This window comes from Camelus dromedarius, chromosome 9, assembly GCF_036321535.1.
Source record: "Camelus dromedarius isolate mCamDro1 chromosome 9, mCamDro1.pat, whole genome shotgun sequence".
NCBI lineage: Eukaryota > Metazoa > Chordata > Mammalia > Artiodactyla > Camelidae > Camelus > Camelus dromedarius.
The window spans coordinates 14296767-14319789 of NC_087444.1; the positions used below are offsets into that span (position 1 = coordinate 14296767).

At 43.2% G+C, this 23023-nt stretch overlaps 1 protein-coding gene across 1 annotated transcript; it reads left to right on the top strand.

Moving 5' to 3' along the window:
- Positions 1-4416: 4416 nt before the first annotated feature.
- On the top strand, positions 4417-22336 carry SARS1 (seryl-tRNA synthetase 1). The gene is made up of 11 exons (XM_010975897.3): positions 4417-4659; positions 10568-10638; positions 13641-13721; positions 14669-14827; positions 15766-15909; positions 16693-16848; positions 19506-19727; positions 20311-20440; positions 20709-20866; positions 21481-21610; positions 21947-22336. The coding sequence occupies exons 1-11, from the start codon at positions 4524-4526 to the stop codon at positions 22102-22104; spliced, it is 1545 nt and encodes a 514-aa protein (XP_010974199.1). The 5' UTR covers positions 4417-4523; the 3' UTR covers positions 22105-22336.
- Positions 22337-23023: the final 687 nt, after the last annotated feature.

A 23023-nucleotide genomic window follows, 5' to 3' on the forward strand; every position in this document is an offset into this window, starting at 1 on the left:
TAGCTAGTTGGTTGTGACCCATGTTTGTTTTGACTGGTGGTACCTGGGTTGTACTGGTGATTAAATATCACCCCCTGCTTATAGGATAAAGTCCAAACTCTTTAGAATGAAAGTAGGAAAGGAAGCTCGAATTCATTTGTCATTTCTATGTGTCAAGACTGGAATAAGTGCTTTCAGAGCATTGCCTACCTGGTGCTCAGAAAAGCCCTGGAGGCAAGTCCTATCCCCACTGTAATAGGTGAGGAAACTGCATCTCCCACAGATTTAGTAATGTGGTGTACACAGTCCCTAACAGCACATCCTTGTACTCTAACCACACTGAATTTTTGACTGTCCCTCAGTCACAAGCTCTTATCACAACTCTCTGCCTTGACAAATGCCTCTGCTTCTTCCCCTCCCTTTCCTTTTCACCTGACAGACTCCCACCAAGTGTTCAAGGTCACCCCGCTGTGAAACCTTCCCTGGTTCACCCACTGGGGATGCAGTAGTGAAGAAGCAATCACATGGGAATGCCGCAGTTAGCTGACCTGAATTCAGTCATGTACTTACTGTGCAGCGTCCCAGTGCATCAAATAAGCAACAGACATGACCAAGCTTGAAACCAGGGTGGGGGCTGTGGGGAATGTGTGAAGTGAAACACATTGTCAGGTGACCAGGCGAGAAGAGTCTAATGACTTGGTCTAAAACTTAATGAAGACATTTAATTGATTGAGAACCACAGAGCAACAATGGGTATTAGAGAGCCAGAGAAATTGATGTAGGGTTGCATATACAAAACTTTGTGGACAATTAAGCTATTCAAGGAGAGTTTGGAATAGCTCTAATATTCCAATTAGAATAATATTCTAATAATAATAATATTCTAATAAAGTGGAATAAACTAGTTCCACTTTAGTGCTGAAGTTAACAATCCCATGTAAAATGTAATCTCCCATATAATACAGTGTGGTAGGAAAATTGACACCCTGTTCCAATTTGAACAGAGGGAGAGGCAGGATCCAGGTCCCCCAGGTCCTGGCAGCCCTCTCTAATATATACATATATTTATATAAGATATATGTAATACATATATTTTCTAATATGATATACATATATATACATTTTTTTAATGGAGGGACTGGAATTGAACCCAGGACCTCCTGCATGCTGAGCAGGTGCTCTACCACTGAGCTATACACACCCCCTAAGCCCATCTATAATATTTTTAAATGATTCCTCCTTGGGTTTGCCCAAGGATGTCAACATCAACTTCCTTTGTTACTGTGTCTCTAATAGAAGGAAGTGGGCGGCCAGAACCTGAGGTTAAGTTGTCAGTTCTTCCTGAAACAGTATGAGAAATGTTTATGTACTGTGGCTACCTAGAAGGGTGTGGAACTAATCTGGGGGAAGGGGTGAAGAGGGTAACAGGAGGAAGGAGGAATTAGCCAGTTTAGAGGAATTAGCCAGTTTAGAGGAATTAGCCAGTTTAGAGGAATTAGCCAGTTTAGAGGAATGGGGTGGGGGGAGGGGGGAGGAGGGGAGGAGGTGGGGGAGGGTGGGGTTGGGGTGGGGGGAGGGGTGGGGAGGGAAAGGAATTTCCAGGGAGAAGGGGCTTGCATAAAGGCTCATGGCAAGGAAGGGGAGCCACAAGTAGCTCAATATGGGGACTGTGAGGGGGGAAGGCCAAGACCCAAAGATGGAACGTGATAAGAGTAGCTGGTAGAAGGCAGATCATGAAAGGCTTTGCAAGCTGTTTGGATATTTTCCTGAGGGCAACAGGTTGCCACTGAAGGCTTCTAACAGAGGAATGAGAGGATAAGGCTTGCTTGTCAAACCCTGAGAAATTCTACTCCAAATCCAAGACAAAAACAGGAACAAAAAGGGCAAGGAGGTGCTAAAGCGAGGCCCAAGAGTGCCGTCCCACATTAGCCAGCTCAGAACTGGTGAAAACTCAAAATGGCATCTATGGCTGGGTGCTCCGCCCTCTTTTCTTGCTCCCACGTGGCAAGGACTCATTCCCTGTTGGGCTGCCTACTAGCTGCCCAGGACCCCCTAGGCAGTATCTCACCTAGGATTCTGCTTCTGAACTGCAACAAGCTTCTAAGCCCTCAGCCTACTCCCTGCAACTCTCACCCAATGGGGATGTAATAAGCACCTACCATGTGTAAGGCACTGTGCTAGGTAGGTCTTGTGGAGATAAAGATGCAAATATCCAATGGTCTCTGCCCCATAAGATAAAGCCACATTTTTTAGCCAAGTTCCTCAAGGTTCTGTTTTCTGCTAATGAATGCTAACAGAGACAAGCCCCAATATTAGACTATCTTAGACATGTAACCAGTATTCAGGTTTTGGCTTCATTGCTTAACTTCCCTGGGATTCAGATTCTTCATATAAAAGATAAAGGAGTTGGCTTAGCTGTTTAGCAGCTGGGGGGTCCTTGATCCCCAGAGTTTTCAGATGCAGCACCCAAGAACTAGTCTCAGTATTAAAGCCTATCAGAAATCACACATCTGAAGGTGATGTGGCTTCACACCATCACCAGTAACCCAAGTATCATGTTGGGCTGCTCTTGTGTTAGCTTCTGGCAGGAAGTACTCAGTGTAGTAACTGGTTATTACCCAGTGATAAGAAATTCTAATTGGCATCCATATGTGTCTGATTAGTAAGAAGGGAAAACAAATTTTTTTAAAAAATCATGTTCGTTAGACAAAAGTATTTCAAAACATGGGGACAAGGTGACAAAGAGATTAGGGATTATTAAACTAGCAGATAATTGAGTCCCCTCCAGCTTTAAAAATCCTATGACTCTAAACTGATAAATCAAATATGCTAATATGTAAATTTGTTATGCTTATCAGGTAATATGAGCATTTTAAAGAAAGACGGCTGTAATCTAATGATAAGACTAATGGTGAAAATTTCTAAGCAAAATTGGAGAGGTCAGAATTTTAAGGCCATCCTTGTAATTATACTGATGACCTCCTTAAAGGATTAGCCCAGAGCCCTCCTCCTTCAGGCCTGGGCCCAGTATAGCCTCAGGAACAACCATCACTGTTTTGAAACTTAACAAACAATGCACTTTGGCAGTGCCTTCACTGTCATGGAAGCAGTCAGCTGCCATCACAGGCTTCCCCTCAGATTTCAGGGAACCCAACCCTTTGAGGACAGTCTTCTTACGTGCTTTCTTCAGAGACTGCAGCTTCCAACACTCATTTCCACTTTTTTTTAATTGAAGTATAGTCAGCTTACAATGTGTCAATTTCTGTTGTACAACACAATGCTTCAGTCATATAGGAACAAACATTTATTCGTTTTCACATTCTTTTTCACCATAAATTACTACAAGATATTGAATATAGTTCCCTATGCTCCTTTCCACTGGTTTTAAATCGAACATCCTAGGCAAGCAGAACCTAGGGGGGAAAGCACAGACAACCCATTTTCCTAAGCCTCACTCTGGGTCTCTACTATTCAGCTCCACCACTGTCATTAGCCCTGTCCCACATCTCAGTTGGCTTGGCAGAGTCTTGCTGGAGACTAAGGATAGCAATGCCATATCCTCATGACAGGTGCACAAGCAAGTGGCATGAGACCAAGGTCTTAGCACAGCTAGCTTTGGGGCACTGGGGGTGGCTCTAAACTCTGTAAGGTAGAAGGATGGAGGGAACCGAATGCCTATTCCCAAAACCTCCAAATAATCTCTTGTTACCTGGGACATTCTTTATAACTTTGGCTCCAGTCACCCAGAGTATTTCAGTGTAAAGGCCTGAACGTTATAAAGTCACAATTTGATGAAGTCTTTGTTCAGAAGATTTTCAAATACATCCAAGACACGACCTCAGTATCTTATACTGCCTGCAAATCTGTTAAAATATTTTCTCCTTGGAAAAGTTTCCTCATGTGTCTCTCTGAAAGATGTCATTCACTCGTCTCCAACCCTGCGTTCGGAACTGTCAGTAAAAAGGTCAATCCTGTTCACCGAGTTATCTGGTTAAGAAAGGTATCCTAACTCTGAGGCAGGAGAGCAGGGATTTTGAGTTGAGGTAATCTGGGGACTAAAATATGGAGGCATATTCTTGTCTCAAGATGGACAAGAGAGGAGAGGTTCAGAGAGAGGGTCCAATCTTAGGACTCAAGCTTGTAAGGCGGAAACTGGCATCTATAGGAGGTGCCAGCTTCCAAGCCAGTGATTATACTGACAGGCTTCGCCTCAGATACGCCCTTTAACATGAGGCGGAAACAGGCACTGACTTTTCCTTTACAGGGCAGTCAGAGCCGGGGAAGAACACCAGGAGCAGCAAGGCCCGCTAGTGGGCCAGTCCCGGGCGCAGCGGGAGAAGCCCCGCCCCCCCCAGCCCCGCCTCCGCGGCCCCGCTACCTCCTACACAACCTCTTCCCGCCCAGAGGCGGGGCGTCCGCACGATCCTAAAAGCTGCGCCTGCGCGGGAAGGGCGGGTCAGCGCGCCGGTGCAGTGCGTCGGTCACTGGCTGGCGGCTGCGGAACGAACCTCGCGTCCCTTAGCGTCGGCCCGGGAGACGGCACGATGGTGCTGGATCTGGATTTGTTTCGGGTGGATAAAGGAGGGGACCCAGCCCTTATCCGAGAGACACAGGAGAAGCGCTTCAAGGACCCAGGACTGGTGGATCAGCTGGTGAAGGCAGACAGCGAGTGGCGACGATGTAAGTACCGGGTCGCTCGGGGTATCCCCGGATCCTAAACCCAATTTCATCTCTCGGATCTTGTTACCGCTGCTGAGGCCACAGCTTCCACCCCCTTGTCAGACCCTTCCCAAGTTGCGGTGACTACGAAGCTCTCCCTATGCCCTAAACAGCACCCGAGGAGCCGGGACCATCCCACTTCTTCCCTCTGCGGGGACCACGCGACCTCCGTTCCTAGTGTGCCGGGTGCCGCTCGCTGCTCCGGAGTCTGGGGAAGGAGCATGGCGCATGCGCATCAAGACCTGTCAAGCCTTCCGGCCGCAAGGGTAGCCAAGAGAAAGTCAGGGCCAGAGTTTGGGGGCGAGGGGGGTTCCCCATTCCTAACACTTAATCGTTGGTCGCCTCCGGTCTTTTTCTCATCTTCAACAAGGCCAGAGTAGTCTCCCTTTGTTTTGATAGAATCAAAGACTCCAGCCTACCTGAGTCACATCTGCACCTAGTAGGTTCACTCTGCCCATACTGAAAGCATTTTGGAACTTTGGAGGCCGCTCCCTGGCTAAAAGCAAGGATCCTGGGGCTGTTGGGAAGAACATTCCCCTGAACTGTGGGCAGATCTTTCAGAACCGAGAATAGTCTTAAGTGGTAGATCACACAAGGGCAGAGGGGTGTGGTGAAGCCAGAAAAAGCTTGTAATTATTGAGGCTATTTAATTGTGATTTGTGGAATTTTTCCAGAAAAGACATTGGCAGAGTTGGGCTAGAACCTGACTGGTCTGGGCATCTTTCATGAGGCTAAATAGAAACCTCTGCCTAGATTAGCTGGAGTAGTCACTAACTAGCCAGTTTCTGTTAAAACACGTGATTTATTTTATCTGATGCAATAGGTCTGCAACCAGCTGCGAGCCAGGTTTCTGACAGCGCCCTGCAAAGGCAGTCACTGTCCAAAATTGTGATGGATTTCTATTAGGAAAGTTAATTTTCTTAGGGGTAGGGAAAGAGCCAAAGGAAGAGTCAGTAACATAAGGGTATTGGGTACCAGGAGAATATTTATTTAGCTCAGATTGTCTGCTGTTTCTGTACATCACAGTCAAGTCCACTGTGGTGGTTTACTTGACTATGAAATCCCACCACCAGAATCTCAATCTGAAGTTTTGAGTTGCAACAGAATTAAGTTAAAAGGAAGGGAAAAAACTAGACTGGACACTTTTATTGAGTCAGAAGTCAGAAGTATCAGATTTTTGTATGTCTAGCTATTTTCCAGCTGCTCAGTGACTTTGAATGTGTTACCTAGTCTCTTGTGTATAATGTACATGTCTATGGGAAGTTCTGAAGTTCTGTCTTTTACATAAGGAGTGGATATGTGGTGAGGGGATGAACCAGGGACAGGGTTGTGTTTTATTCATCTGTATGTCAGTACCCAGGGTATACATATACATAGCGGATATACATATATACATGTGTACATATAATCCTAGCACTGCACCTGGTCCTTGGTAAGGGCCTGACAAAGATTTGTTGAATTCATGAATATCTTCTGTGTTCAGGGCACTTTGCTTTTCCATATGGAAAGCAGTTGGTGTAGTTTATTTTCAACGTATCTATTGATTTGATTCCTTTCTACTTGACATCCCTAACCAATATTCTCTTTGTATCCAAGGGAAGTTAATGATTTTTCCCATCACTGGCTGCCCATGGTGGACATTGACAGATCTTGTTTCAAGATTCTTTTACATCTGAACCTCAGATCAGAGGTTAGGGTTCTTCTGTCATTAGCTATAATGAGGAGTTGCAACCCAGAGCCACATGAAGAACTCAGATCATGTTCCCTGACTGAAGACACAGCAAGCTTCATAAGGCCCTCCATTACAACTATACCTAATTGTCTGCCTGTAGACCTCCAAGGTCTAGCACTCTGTGTAGAACACAGGAGTCTGACATGACTTGGAGTCAGAGCACCACATTGGGGTTTACCACACCTCTTCAAAATTTAAGGATTCGAACTGTGGTTTCTTCTTTTTAATTCAGAGTAATATAATGAGGACACACTTGGGTGTATAATAAACATTTGTCAAGATGCCTTCCAAAGTCACTAGATTTTTGTATATCTTGAATTACTAACTACAGGAATTATCAGTTGAAGTTACTTCTTCTTAACCCGACTTCACAGGCCTTAAACCAGGCCCTTATTAGAATAACTTTCTGTTTCTCTTTCACCCCAGTCTTAGCTAGTCCAGAGCCACGCCTAGGATGTGTGATCCCATATGCTATCTTATATAACTCTGTTTTGGCATTTATACTATTTTTATATGCAACCTTTTAAAACGTGTTTTGAGATGAATCCGTAAATTCAGTAAAGTGTACAAATCTTTTGTGCAACTTGGTGAATTTTACAAATCTATACACCCCTGTAACCATCATTCAGATCAAGATCTAAGACATTTGCAGCACTCCAGCAGGCTCCCTCATGCTCCTTCATGGTCACTTACCCCTTCAAAAAAACAGTATTCTGTCCTCTATCACCATAAATTACTTTTGCCTGATTTTGAACTTCATATAAATGGACTTAATACTTTTGCCTGTGAATTCTTTCTCTCAAAATTATATCTGTAAGATTATTCTATGTTGTTATTTGTAGGAGTGTTGGTTCTTTTTCACTGCTGTATAGTACTCCAACATGTAAGTATACCAGCCAGTTCTGTTGATGGACATTTAGGTTGTTACCAGTTTAAGGCTATTATGAATAAGGTGCTATAAGCATTATGTCTTTAGGTGAACATAAGCACTCATTTCTGTTGGGTATGTACCCAGGAGTGGAATTGTTAGGTCATAGGGTACACATATGTTTAGATTTAGTAGATACTACCAAATAGTTTTCCAAAGTGGTTGTAGCAGTTGATACTCCCACTAGCAATATATAAGAGTTCCAGTTGCTCTACATCCTTGTCCTTACTATTGGCAATCCTTTTAATTTTAGCCCATCTGGTGAATATATAGTGGTATCTCATTGTGGTTTTAATTTGCATTTTCCTGATGACTAAATATACTGACTTTTCATGTAGTACTTTTCATATAGTACTTGTTAGCATTTGGACAGCATATTTTGAGAGGTGTCTGTTCAAGCCTATTGACCAATTTTTATTTGATTGTCTTTTTCTTATTTTGTAGAAATTCTTTACCTATTCTGTATACAAGATCTTGTCAGATTGCATTTATTGCAGATATTTTCTCCCAGTCTGTGATCTTTTTGCTTTGTCTTTTAATGAATAGAAATTCTTAATTTTAATGATATCTAATTTATTGATTTTTTTCTTTTGTAATTTGTGCTTCTTGTGTTCTGTTTAGGAAACCTTTTCGTATCCCAAGGTACTGAAAAGATTCTCCAATTTTTTTTCCAGAAGTTTTATTATTTTACCTTTCACTTTTAGGTGGATGATTTCTATCACATTGATTTTGGTGTATGATGTGATATAGGGATCGAAGTTCATTTTTTTAATGTGGATGTCTGATTGCTCATGATAAAAATGCTGCAAGCTAGGAAAAGAAAGGAACTTCCTTAATCTGATAGTACGTATTTATCAAGCATCCGGAGCTAATGTTATTCTTGATGAAATATTGAATATAAGTAACAAAAAGCATCTCATACCTACAGATATATTTAGTAAATGATGTTCAATATCCCTACACTGAAAACTACATAATAGTTAGGAGAGATTACAGATAATGAAGGGATATGCTCTATTCATTGATTGAAACAGTCAGCATTGTTATATTGTTTTTTAATTGTCGTATTTCTCTTTTATTTCCCAGCACCTGGTACAGTGTTGTTGCTGTTTTGTTTTGTTTTGTTTTTTTAATATTCCCAACACTTAGCACAGGGCCTTGCCAATAGGCAGGACTACATACAAATTTTTAAAAACTTACAGATAATAGACTTACAGAAAGTTATAAAAATAGTATGAGAGGTCCTTCACCCATGATAACATCTGATATAACTGGTACAATATCAAAACCAAGAAATTGACATTGCTACAGTCCACAGACCCTATTCACATTTCACCAATTTTACATATACTCATTTGTGTGTGCCTGTAGCTCCATGTGATTTTTATCACATGTGTAGATTTATATAACCACTGACACACAAGATACAGAACTGTTCCATCACCAGAGAGATCCCTTTTGCTGTCATCCCTTTGTAGTCCATTCCCTTCCCCCTGCCCCCTCTAACCCCTGACAACCACTAGTCTGTTCTCCATCTCTGTAATCAATGTGAATAAGTGATTGAAAAAGTAGTTATATACTTTGTGCTGAAGGTTAGTTTAAAGTTTGGCAAAACCTTAAATGATAGTCATGTCTAGGTGCTGTCTTATCTCTACCTGTCCAAAGCTTGAGTTTTACCATATTGTTGCTAAAGCTTAGATTCAAGAGGTCCAACTATTTTTTTTAATTGAAGTATAGTTAATTTACAATGTTGTGTTAGTTTCTGGTGTACAACATAGTGACTCAGTATACATATATATTCTTTTTCACTATAGGTTATTACAAGCTATTGAATATAGTTCCCTGTGCTATATAGCAGGGCCTTGTTGTTTATCTATTTTATACATAGTAGTTTGTATCTGCTAATCCCAGACTCCTAATTTGGCCCTCTTTCCCTCCTTTCCCTTTGGGTAACCATAAGTTTGTTTTCTCTTGTCTGTGAGTCTGTTTCTGTTTTGTAAATAAGTTAATGTGTGTCTCTTTTTTTAGATTGTACGTGTAAGTGATGTTGTATGATATTCGTCTTTCTCTTTCTGATTTACTTCACTTAGTATGATAATCTCTAGGTCCATCCATGTTGCTGCAAATGGCATTATTTCATTCTTTTTTATGGCTGAGTGGTATTTCATTGTGTATATACATATACCATGTCTTTTTTATCCACTTGTCTGTCAGAGGACATTTAGATTGCTTCCATGTCTTGGCTATTGTATATAGTGCTGCTATGAACGTTGGAGTGCATGTATCTTTTTGAATTAGGGTTTTCTCCAGATTTATGTACAGGAGTGGGACTGCTCTATCAAATGGCAACTCTATTCTCAGTTTTTAAGAAACCTCCTTACTGTCCTCCATAATGGCTGCACCAAATTACATTCCGACCAACAGTGTAGAAGGATTCCCTTTTCTCCACACCCTGCCTAGCATTAATCGTTTGTGGACTTTTGAATGATAGCCATTCTGACCAGTGTGAGGTGATACCTCATTGTAGTTTTGACTTACACTTCTCTGATAATTAGCGATACTGAACATCTTTTCATGTGCTTGTTGGTCAAGAGGTCCAACTAATCAGGGTTAGACAATACCAAGATGTTAATTTGGGCCAGAATACCTATGCAGGCTGCTTAGTGCACTGTCTTCCCCAAAAGAAACCAAAATGTAAGAAACTGAATTATTCTCAAGGCTGCCAGATGAGCACTGTGTCAAAGCAAAGGGAATAACATCAACCATTTCTAGCACAGAGATGTAGCAGCCAAGTTCATAGGAACATGACTGCCTTTTTTCTAGATTCTGGTGCATACCACAGGGTTTCTTTAAATGAATTTTGACATAATTGAACTGGTTATAGTTACTTGAGTATTTTCTGGGTTTCTCAGATATGTCACTTTATCTATAGTGGTATCATCCAAGTTGTGATACTTTTAAATTTCAGTCCCAGAGTGGCCTTTTCTTTGTCACCAATTGCTGGGGAATCCTATCGTAGTCACCAATATATGCCAACTAAATTGGGGATTCTAAAGCTGTAAGATTTCACAACTTCCTGAGGCAGATCCTTTAGCTCTGCCTGCATTCTGGCCTTGGGCTGAGATTAGTCCTAAGGAGCCATGATTAGGAACGGAGGTGTCAACATTTGTGCCTGTCTTTGCTATATTCTTGGGTTCTTTATTCTTCAGGCAGATTTCGGGCAGACAACTTGAACAAACTGAAGAACTTATGCAGCAAGACAATTGGAGAGAAAATGAAGGTAAGAGAACTGAGTAACAGTCTTGAGAGCGTGAGCAGAGGTAATTTACCTTATTCTTAATTAATACTCACATAATTTCTAAGTTAGTGTTGGATCCTATGAGATACTGAATTTCTTACCAAAGGGGGAAAATTATTTTTAGAAAGAAAGAAAGGAAAGTGGGGAGAGACATGAGGCACTTTGAAGCATCAGTGAGTCCATCTTCTGTCCTCAGGTATGTCTTAGTCTGTTTGGGCGGCTGTGACCGAATACCATTGACTGGCTGGCTTATAAACAACAGAAATTTATTTCTCACAGTTCTGGAGGCCGGGAAGTCTGAGTTCAAGGCGCCGGCAGATTGATGAGGGCCCACTTCCTGGTTCATAGACAGTCGTCTTGCTGTGCCCTCACATGGTGGAAGGAGCTCTCGGGGGCGTCTTTTATAAGGGCACTAATCCCATTCATGAGGGCTCTGACCTCATCGCCTCTGAAAGACCCCACCTCCAAATACTGTCACACTGGGGATTAGGTTTCAACATAGGAATCTGAGGGGGACACAGTCTGTCACAAGATAAGATTCTTGCCACGCATGTCGTTCGTTGTCTGTTCTGTTCTTATAATAAGAGTATGAATTTCACCAGTAATCCTTTCCAGTTATTTCTTGAGCTTAACCTACAATGCCAGAAAGGTTTTCTTGTGGCAGATTTTAGATTCTTTATCTTTAATGGAGAGCACAGATATGGAGTCCAAATCCTAGACTGTTGGTTATGTGACTTTAAGCAAGTTAACTTCTGAGCCACAGTTTTTTTTTTGTCTGTGGAATGATGATTCTAACACAAACTTTAGAATACAATTGTGGGAACTGAATTTCTTAAATATAGAAAACATGGCATAATGCCTAGAACATTGTAGTTACTTAGCAATGGGAGTAACAATGGATGGCAAGAAGCTACTGGCCTTCATTCAGAAACCCTTCCTGTCCTTGAAGAATGTTGTTTCAGTTCAGCCTTACTTTGGTAATTAGATTAGTTCATGTTTTGAATCTTTCTTCAAAAATACCCTTTTAGCCCTTAATCGTTTTTTAAAAAAACATTAAATTCACCCTATAATCTGTCTTGTTTTTAAGTTGCAAACCTCTAAGCCAAACCAAAAAAAAAATTAGGAAATTTTGGAACCCGAACCAGGAAAGAGCATAACTAATGGACTCCCTTGGGATTCTAGCACCTTATACTTATGATGGTCTGCATCCTTCTCTTTAACTCTGTTTTGTTACACTTTCAGCCTGTCACAGGCTGTAGAAATTGATATCGATAATCACAGAGTTTTCTTCCTGTATGATTATCCTTCATGAGTCCTGTATGTGGGACTCATGAAGCTAAGTCTTTTGCATGTCAGAGGCCCCATAATTATATTAATTTCCACATACACTCCTGCCTATGTGTTCTTTGGGGCACATATAAAGATAGTGCCGGCCAAGTGTTTTTCAGAGCAAGAAGATGGGAGTAAGTGTTTTCGTTTGCAGTAACATTTTTAGTTCCCTTTACTGCTGGCCCTGCAAGGAGTGTTCTGGCTTGCTGTCTGTTGAAATAGTACTACAGTGCTTTAATTTGTATAGCACTTGAAAGTATTCAAAACGCTTTCATATACATCTCATTTTGGTTTTGATCTTTGCTGTAAACCTGGAGTGTATGTAGTACATTTGTCAGTCCTATTAAAAGGGTAAGGTAATAGGCTTAGGAAATTAAGGGGCTTGCCTCACATCACGCCCTAAGTTAGCTGCAGAGTCAGAACTTGAACTCAGAACTTGAATTTGCTGCCCTAAAGGATTATCCAATAGCAAGAGAGCCTCAGCTATCTTGACTACTAAATGGAAAGTTTTGAGATTTAGGCCATTTTTTTCTACTCAGTAATTCAATGCCTGTTTTCATCAAGACTCATTCTGATATTTTCAGACTTTTCCAACTTTTTAAGATGATTTTGCTTGAATCCCTGAGGGTGTAAGTTGAATTTTGAATAGAATCCTTGTCACTTTGATGTATGGCTGTCAAATAAATCTTTAGGACACTGAACATGATTTCAATACATCTATATATTACTTTTACTTGCAGAGCAGACCCAAATTCTTCTCAACTTACTTTTATGTGTCTTACTGGGGTCTTACATGTCTTGTTATAATGACCTTTGATAATTTTGTTTATCTCAATTTAATTTAACTCTTAAAATTATTTTCTCCATGGCTTTGGGCAAGGATTAGAAATGATGCTTTGGCAGAATATCGTAAAGAAGGGTGAGGAGAGAAACCAGAAGGGAAAAAATTTAGCCCTGCCATTTTGCCAAATTGCACTGATTGCTCTAAACTTAGTTCCGGGTTCTGTGGCTTTTTTCCTCAAAAACTGTGTTTCTTTGGCTCCCTAATATTCTATCATCCCATCCATTTTTCCCCCTTAGCCTCAGTCCTCAGGGCTGGGGCCATTCTTAGCAGGGGAAGGAAGGTTCACAAATTCACGTGCAGGCACCTGCCCAGCGCTGGCTCCTGAGCATTTTCACACGATCTCTGGGCCATAACTATTCTACGTCCATGTCGTTTCTCTTCTTAGGTTCCTGATGGTGTCAACCCTCTGACCCCGATGGGCTAATCCATCTGTCCAGGATCAGAAAACTAGAAAGTGGCAGGACTGGGACTTGAAACATTGATTTCTTGCTTCCAATTTACTAATTTTTCCTCCCATGTTTTGCATCTTTTAGAGACTAAGTTATATAGACAGTTTTGTGACTAGTTTATATGATATATTAATTTGGTGTGCACTTATAAAAAATATGTCAGAAATTTTCTTTTATAATTACTTGTGGTGGGGCGTATAGCTCAGTGGTAGAGTGTGTGCTTGGCATGCATGAGGTCCTGGGTTCAGTCCCCACCCAGTGCCTCCATTAAGGACAAAAACAACAACAAAAACCCTTCTCTATAGTTAATTGTGCCTTTGTGTTGTTGTTACTTGGTTCCTTTTTTTCCCCCTCTCCTGCAGAAGAAAGAGCCAATGGGAAATGATGAGTCCATTCCGGAAGATGTATTAAATCTCGATGACCTCACTGCAGACACTTTAAATGTAAGATATTGTCCTTTTCCAGGTTGGGATTTCTGCTTTTTCATCTTAGCTTTACTCCCAGACAAGCAAGTACTGACACTCTGCCCCACGTAGCATTGTGGCATCCTTGAATTTCTGCAGCTGGGAAATGTCCCCGTCTGCCCTTGTTATACTCTGTACTGAGTATTAGATGGCAGAGGTGGAGACAGGTGGAGAGGAAAAGTCGAGTGGGAAGAAGAGAAAAAAGGAACTGAACTATGTTTGATTTATGTAACTCCAGTTCTGCAGAGTCAAGGAATTTTTGATTGCTTGTAATTCAGTCAATATTGACTACAATAGGCCTAGAGCAGTAATTTTCAAGTTTTTCAGTCACTGAACCCTTCCTTAAAGCCCATAGCACAAAAGCATAGCAAGAACAAAACACAAAAAAGCAAAGTTGCTGTGCTCGAAGGTCTCGGTTGGGGGTGCTGTTCCCGTCCTGCCCTACCTGCTGAGGGCTCCCCAAGAAATCAGGGTACAGTTTGAAGCACCTGAAATAAGGAATACAAAATAAACTTAAGACAAGGTCTCTTGCTCCTAATAAATTTATAATTTTCCTAGAGAACAGTTAAATGTGGTAAATAATAGAGAGCCAAATTGGTATAGTCAGGAATATCAGAAAGTGCAGGTGGAAAGAGCTCTTAAAAAGAGTGGTGTTTTAAGGCATTAAAACTCCTGAGATATAGAGGAACAAGAAAAGTGGCCAGAATTTCTCGATCTCTGCCTTAGGCACCCCAAAAGAAACTGCCAGTGGATTTGTCAAAGACTTTGTATCCCTGTGGGAAATTAATCTCAGTTCTTTGAAAGCCTTCAGTGTCCATTTTTAAAATGCTATCACAAGGGTTGTCATTCGACAGTTAGGGCCACAGAACCTTTTTCCTATTCTGTCCTTGACTCGCCGTGGATGGGCTTGACCTGTTTGTCTTCAGAACCTGAAAGTCTCCCAAATCAAAAAAGTCCGACTCCTCATCGACGAAGCCATCCTCAAGTGTGATGCCGAGCGGATAAAGCTGGAAGCAGAGCGGTTTGAGAACCTTCGAGAGATCGGGAACCTTCTGCACCCCTCTGTGCCCATCAGTAATGATGAGGTAGGCATCAGTGCCACAGCAGGCTGGCGACGTCGCCCCTCTCTGTTGGGGAGGGGGTGGGGTGGGAGGAGGACGCCCAGCATAATAGAAGCAGGCTCTTTGTATATTCGCTCTGCCCACCAATTGAGAATTGAAAGTCAGATCCCTGCCTGATTGGGAAGTAAGCGGAGACAGCAGGTAGGTGGAGGGAGACTCCTGGCACAGAAATCTCTTCGCAATCGGGCTGCTGTCCTCCACTGCTTGTTGCCCTTGGTAGCAGCTAGTCCTGTGGGAGGGATCTGCAAAATCACCCTCACCCCTCACCCACACCCTGCTGAGAAGCTGCAGGTTGAAGGGAAATCTGCATGATAAAAGTTTCCTGCTGAGTGGGAGCTTCCCCAGCACAAAGCTGCTCTGAGCCCAGCCTTTGTTCCCTGACACCCCAGCCATGGCAGGGCCCATCTGTGCCTCTTTCATTCATTCCCTGGTGAACGAACATTAAACTCACTGAAGGCTGGGGTGGCAGACTCAGGAGGTCAGGGCCCCCAGCCCACCCTCGTGTGGCCCCGGGACCAATGAGAGCCTGGAAAAAAAATCTACATTCTCCTCTGTACCCCAGGCAATGCTGATTGTCCAAGGAAATGTTGTCTGCGTGCAGGGTTTTCAAGGAGTCACTTAAAAGGGTAAAAAATGAGAGAATACTACAGATCTTTTGCAATATCGTGATTTTGGCTCCATGGTTAGAATCACTTCTGGGAATTTATAAATTATTATTTCTTTGTTGAGCACAAATTCTCTTGCACATTCCCTCCTCTTTGTACACAAGGATCAGAGCCTAATATTGGAGTTAAGCAGTAGCTTCACAAAGCTCTGGGTTGTTCTTGGAATAGGATTTGGAAAGACAGAGGTTGTAGAATTTAGAGATAATGCGTCTTTCTCTTCTGGTCTTGTTTCCTTAGGATGCGGACAACAAAGTAGAGAGGGTTTGGGGTGATTGTACGGTCAGGAAGAAGTACTCTCACGTGGACCTGGTGGTGATGGTAGATGGCTTTGAAGGCGAAAAGGGGGCTGTGGTGGCTGGGAGTCGAGGATACTTCCTGAAGGTAAGAGTCGGCAACCAGGGAGGCTGGTTATAAAGAAAGAATGGGGGAAAAACAAATGCAGAAAACATAGCCTAGTTAAAGAGTCCACAAGTGTACCACTTGCACTTGCCTTTCTACTACAGACTTATTGGCAATTAGATACAATTCTCTTTCTAAGGCAGGAGAGTGCTTATCAGGATTCCCTAGAACAAAAGCCACTAAGCGATCCTCTGTAGTGAACACATGTTCTGCTGACTGAGTTAGAACAGCCTCTGCCTTTAAGGAGCTCAGTGTAATTGGACAGTGGAACAAGTAACAAAGAGTCAGAACTCACTGTGACAAGTGCTGTGGTGTGAGTGGGCCCAGAGTGCCATGAGAACGGGTAAGCAGAGGCAGCAGGTCCAGATTAGCTGGGACAGAAGGCAGATGAATTCAGGGAAGCCTTCCAGAAAGACATGGCAAAACAATTTCTGGAAGTACTGTCCATCTAGACACACACATAGGTGTGGTCTACATGTGCAAATGAGTCTAGTGTGTTAAGAATTAGCACAAGAAAACTTTCCCATGTACCCTGGGCAAGGTAAGCCTTTTCCCTTGGTCTGATATCTTAAAGGGAATTCTCTGTGGATGATATGCTGGCTTAACTAGTGTGTTAAGAAAGAACTACATGAGTTGAGTCTGTTGTTGGGATCTGTGGTCTTCGTGGCCTCCTCTTTGCCCCCAGTTGCCCCTGAGGGTAAATACTAGCAGGCGAACACGGTGGCGATGGAACGCAATCACACAGTGCTGTCTCTGCTCCTTTAGGGAGTCCTGGTGTTCCTGGAACAGGCACTCATCCAGTATGCCCTGCGCACCTTGGGAAGTCGGGGCTACATTCCCATTTATACCCCCTTCTTCATGCGGAAGGAGGTCATGCAGGAGGTGGCACAGCTCAGCCAGTTTGATGAAGAACTTTATAAGGTAAGTAGCCTAGGGCAGTGTGGCAGAATGACTTCTTAAGGTATGAAGTTTAACTTCAAAGACCTAACCTTGCTGCCCCGCAGAACTTCTTGCGGTGATCGTTGAGCACTTAAAATGTGGCTAGTGCAACTGAGGAAGTAAATTTTTAATTTTTATTAATTTTAATTTAAATGGCCACATGTGGCTAGTGGCTCCCATTTGAACAGCGCAGACACAGAGCCTAGTTTATCGTCCCGCAGATAGTCTATGTGATGTCTCTAAACTGAGTGTGCTTTAGCACTGTGAGGTTAGAAAAGAAGCTCATATATTATTATTAAATGTGGACAAAAGGAAGTTGTAGAGGTGGCTGATCTTCCCATGTCCTCCCACTCCTGACCCCAGACTGGAAGCTTCTATAGGGTGAGACATACTTTCCTTGGAATGGATGTAGCTTCCAGTTTGTGGGTCTTTCTCAACCATGGACCACCTCAGGGAGAGCCAGAGGATTTGAGTTGAGGTTCAGAAGATCATTCTGATGAACCAGCTTTCATAACCAGCTGTAGCACCCGCCGCCTGCGCCCAGCACTCAGAATTTCTAGAGTGTCTCTGCAAACAGCTGCTCATCACAGCAGTGTCCACATCTCACTTGTCCCTCTCCCTTAACACTGTTCTGTCATGGCGGGGGCAGGGGGGGTATACTTCATTCTTATCTGCTGTTGCCTCCCAAGACCCAGGTAGGGGATAGTTAGATAACTGCTCTTGGCCTCATCTGATTTAGCTTATGTAGAGAGATGAGTTAATAATTAGAACCTTCTGCCCACTAGGTCCTGTTGGTGAGTTCAAAGTTAGGTTTTCATTGAAGATGCAGTGGGAAATAAAATGCTCTGTCCAAACCCTGAGAGTTAGTACAGCCTGGTGTCCTCCTCTTCTTCCTTTTAATGAGAGGAACATATACGTTATGAGAGGAGACCTTTTTTATCTTTTCTTTTGTTCTCATCCCAGCCCCCAAGACTGGATAATCACTAACAGAATTTTAGAAGGATGCCCTGCAAGTGACACCATGGAGAAACTTATATGGAGGATTATGAGAAATACTAGGTGGCAGGTGCTCCCTGTGTTTCCTGCATTCTCTGTCTCTTATCCAGATGCTTCTTGAATCCATAGGCCGGGAGAGTCACAGGTCTCCATAGTGAGGAATTTTGACTGGTACCTCTTGTCTGATAACCTCAGTTTAATAATTCTCTAGAGCAGTGAGTGCTGTCTACTAGAACTTCCTGCAGTAGTTAGTGGAGATGTCCTAGCCAGTGTGGCGGCCACCAGCCACATGTGGTTGTTGGGCACTTGAAATGTGGCCAGTGCAACCGAGGGATTAAATTTTAATTTAATTTAAATAGCCGTATGTGGCTAGCGGCTGTATCGTATTAGACTGCAAGCTCTAGAGTTTCTTTTTTTCACGTTGTATGAGTACAGCCTCACAAGTGGCTAAATTCCTCCTGGTGGGTCGCGAAGTAGTTTTCCATGTCCCCAAACACTCTGGCCCAGAGGAAGTTTCCTCCCCTCTTTTTTTTTTTTTTTTTTTTTTAATTTTAATTAAAGTAATACTACTTGACAGAAAATTCGGAAGCAGTGGAGGGGAAAGCATCTTCTTTCCCATTATCTACTACCGTTGTCATTTTTAATATTCTTTTGGGATTTTTTCATACACGTATCATTTTCTCATACTTCTAATCACTATATATATATATATATATATATAATTTTTTTACTTTTTATTTTTGTCCAACTATTTATTTATTTATTTTTAAATTTAATTTTTTGTTGTTTTTGTTTTGGGGCGGGGGATTAGGTTTGTTTGTTTGTTTATTTAATGGACGTACTGGGGATTGAACCCAGGACCTTGTGCATGCTAAAGCACACATTCTACCAATGAGCTATGTCCCCCACCCCCCGACTATATATATATATATATATATATATGCCTTTTTACTTCACAGTATATCAAAAGCATTTTTCAGTGTCACTGCATGGTCTTCATAACCCTCATTTCTTAATGGTTACATAATATTACATGGCATGAATACAGGCTAGCCAGCTCTTCCCCTGTTGAATATTTAGGGGGCTTTCTTTTTTTTTGCCATCAGTAAGTAATGTTACAATGAATTTTGTCCTGTCTGTAGCTCTTTTTTCTTTTGACTTACCTTCTTCAGCTGAATACCAAAGTGATTCTTCAAGGATGATCACACTACACTATCCCATAAGCACTCAAGAGAGCAGAGACTGTCTTTTTGCCCAGCATTGGCAAAAAAGACGTGGCGCTTACTAAGTGCCTCATAGACATTTGTCAGTGGGATTAATTTATATTGCTACCAGTTCAGGTTTTATTTCACAGTTGCCATTATTGACATCATACATCATTTATAAGTGTTTCACTTATTACATAAAGTAAAAATATCATCAGAACATTTTACCTCCTTTTAATTTGCATTTCTTTGATCTCTAGTAGGGACCTCATTTTGGATTGACCTATTCCCTCCCTTGTCTTTTTAGCATTTCTTTCTCATTCCTAGGCAGAGATTGAAGAAAATTCTTCCTCCCATCACTTGACTCTTCTTTGGTTTCTTGCTCGAGGTGAGGTCCTCCTCCTTCACTTTTAACTGGTAAATGTTACCCTCCTACAGGTGATTGGCAAAGGCAGTGAGAAGTCTGATGACAACACCTACGAGGAGAAGTATTTGATCGCCACCTCCGAACAGCCCATTGCTGCCCTCCACCGGGATGAGTGGCTTCGGCCAGAGGATTTGCCGATCAAATATGCCGGCCTGTCCACCTGCTTTCGCCAGGAGGTGGGCTCCCACGGCCGTGACACCCGTGGCATCTTTCGAGTCCATCAGTTTGAGAAGGTGAGTAGACAGGTCAGGGTGAGGAATAGGACCCTTCTATCTGTCCAGGGTGGTTGGAGGAGAGACGGGATCTGTATTTTCAGGCCCATCCCAGCCCCAGGCTTTCCTCTCGTTACCACCATCTGTGTTTCTGGGAAGAGCCAGAGAAGCGCGTGGTGGAGGGGTGATGAGCATGGACTCTGGAACCAGGCTGCCTGAGTCCAAAGGCCAGCTCCACCACTTACAGCTGTGTAACCTTGAACAAGCTGCTTAACCTCTCTGTGCTCAGTTTCCTTCTCTGTAAAAGGCAGATAATAGTTGTACCTACCTCATTAGGCTACTGTGGAGATTAAACCAGTTACCACATGGAGAGTACTTAGCACAGTACCTGGCACGTATGTGAGGAGCTGTCTGCACAAGCTTTTGTTCTTGCTGTGGCCCCAGCCAGTCCAGTTCAACCCCCTTCTCTCTTGCCAGGAGCCCCAGCCATGCCTGACTCCCAGGGGTGTAGGAATGGGTCTTCATTGTGAGCGTATCTCCCCCTTCAGTCTTCAGTTTATTCACCCTGTGCTGCCATCACCATCCCCTCTGTCCCTCTTTGCAGATTGAACAGTTCGTCTACTCATCGCCACATGACAACAAGTCCTGGGAGATGTTCGACGAGATGATTACTACTGCAGAGGAGTTCTACCAGTCTTTGGGGATCCCTTACCACATTGTGAATATTGTCTCAGGTATCGGCCTCCCTCCTCTGCATCCCACAAACTCCAGCCTGACCAGTTGAGCTGCCACACAAAGAAACAGCTCGCAATCCAGTTAATCGCCCACGTTAATTAAAATATCACACTCTTCTCCCTTGGGAGTTTTTGGTGATAAGAATATCTAGGCGTGATTTCACTTCTGGGGATAGGCTGTGAACTAAAGAATTCTTCGGGTTTGCTAAAGGTTAGCCTTCTGAAATACCATCCCTCCTTCATGAATTCTGGGGGTTTTTCCTTACAGGATCTTTGAATCATGCTGCCAGTAAGAAGCTTGACCTGGAGGCCTGGTTTCCAGGCTCAGGAGCCTTCCGTGAGTTAGTCTCCTGTTCTAACTGCACAGACTATCAGGCTCGCCGGCTCCGAATCCGATACGGGCAAACCAAGAAGATGATGGACAAGGTAGACGGCTCCTGGGGAGTTGGGAAGCAGGGCCTCTGGTGCAGAGTAGATCCATCTTATTTCTGAGTCTTTGGAGTACGTTATTTCCCAGAATCCTGGGAAAATCTGACCAAAAAGGGAATCTGAAAGTAACTTCACTGAATCAGGACTGAGTCCATTTTGATAGAAACCTGAATCTAGCTCTATTCTATAAGGTAATTCTAGCTTTTTTCTTTTTGGCTTTGTTTTTCGTAACTCCAGATAAAGTGTAATCCCCATTTGTCTACATAGAACAAGTGGGAGGCAGTGTTGTCCCTCTTCTCACCCAAGAAGAGTTGTAAGCTTCTCTCTTCAAACCCAATTTTCAGACCCTAATCAAAATACTGGGATCTACCACTGGTCACTCATGGAGACATGAAGAATCTCCTGAAGTTATCTAATAGGCAATGAATACCAAATACAGTTCAATTTTTAGAGATCAATAATGTATAAAGCCCATTTTTTATTTGATTTTGGATTTGGATTTAGATAGTTGGCAGCTGGGGAGTTCTGGCTGAGTGGCTGGTTCCTGGTCATCAGTAAGACCAGCTGAGGGTTGAGTGTAACTGCTTCCTCTGGGGACCCTCTCCTCGCAGGTAGAGTTTGTCCACATGCTCAATGCCACGATGTGTGCCACTACTCGCACCATCTGTGCCATCCTGGAGAACTACCAGACAGAAGAGGGCATCATTGTGCCTGAGAAATTGAAGGAGTTCATGCCGCCAGGTGAGACTCCCAGCCCAGCCCACCTTCCTCCTCTTCTCTTGTCTTCACACTCTTCTCAGTAGTAAGCCCCTTTCAGAATGCACCAAGTCTTCTTGTACATTCTTGTCCCCAAAACTTGCCTGTCCTCTGGTGCTGGGCATTGCAGGGGGCCTGGCTGAAAAGTAGCCAGTACAGACGTGATATTCTGTTTAAACGCAGCTAAAATTCAGACTGGGAAAGAAAAGAGTCAATGAAAGCAGTGCCCGCTGTTGTCGTGTGGTGGAACTTCTCCCCAGAGGTCCCTGGGCTTTGACTCCTGAGAAACCCAGGGTTATTTGGTTGGCTTTTCCTTTACAGGTCTCCAAGAACTGATCCCCTTTGTGAAGCCTGCACCCATTGACCAAGAACCACTGAAGAAGCAGAAGAAGCAGCAGGAGGGCAGCAAAAAGAAAGGAGCAGCAAGCGATGCTGCCCTGGAGAACCAGCTGCAGAACATGGAGGTCACTGATTCCTGAACATTCCTTTCTCCCATTTGGCCAGGCTTTCATTTCTATCAGCTGGAATCTCAGAGCTTGCCCACCGTCAAGGAAGCCAAGCACGCACTCATCGCCCACCCCATCTGCCTGCATTGCTAAAAGAGGAACCGTCTGCCGCCGTGTACAACGCAGTGTTCCTTTTTTCTCGCTTGGACATAGGATCCAGTCACCGATGACTAATGAAACCATGTAATAAAGCATCTCTGAGGGAGGGTAGGACTATTCTTCAATCTTCTGCCCAGAACCTGAGCCCTGTCTCTAACAGTTCTCCCTGGAACCATGCTCACTTCTATTTTCCCTCCTAGATAAGGTCATTATTCCATTTAGCAGAGAGCCTTTGAGAAGGTAGGTGAAGGCAGGGGTAGATTTAGTAAAGGCTCAAGGGGAAAGTGGAAACTTTGAGTCTTAGACACACAGGCTTGCAGGGCAAGGGCAGGGTCCTCCTTTGTAAAGTTGTTCCTGCCTTATTAAAGCAGTCAGGTACGGCTAGCTTAGGGACCAGAGATGATATAAAAAGCCTCACAGCACTTCTGTTCCCTAGGAAGGGCTCCATTGGGAGGGAGGGAGGCTGGGAGACACCAGGGTGATGAGACTGTTTAATCCAAAAGAGCCACTAGACACAAAAGCATGGGGCAGGGCCACATAATAGCTACTTTTCTCTTTCCAGTCGTCCCCAACTGCCTGGCAGCTTGTAGCTGCAACCCCAGAGGATTGATAGAGCCCACAGGCCTGGGGGTAGGGGGTGGGGAGAAGGTTTTAGTCACTTCTCTGGAGCTCCCACTGTTGCCCTAATAGCGAACCCACCCTTTCTCTGTGGAGGACGATGTTTAGGCTCTTTATTTACCTGCCGCCTCTCATCTGCATCTATAAGCACTATTTTAATAACACCTTATGTTAG

Coding starts and splice junctions, on each gene's coding strand:
- SARS1 (XM_010975897.3), top strand. CDS start 4,524: ATGGTGCTGGATCTGGATTTGTTTCGGGTGGATAAAGGAGGGGACCCA. Junction 13,722..14,668: donor TCACTGCAGACACTTTAAAT/GTAAGATATTGT, acceptor GTTTGTCTTCAG/AACCTGAAAGTCTCCCAAAT. Junction 16,849..19,505: donor TTGATGAAGAACTTTATAAG/GTAAGTAGCCTA, acceptor ACCCTCCTACAG/GTGATTGGCAAAGGCAGTGA.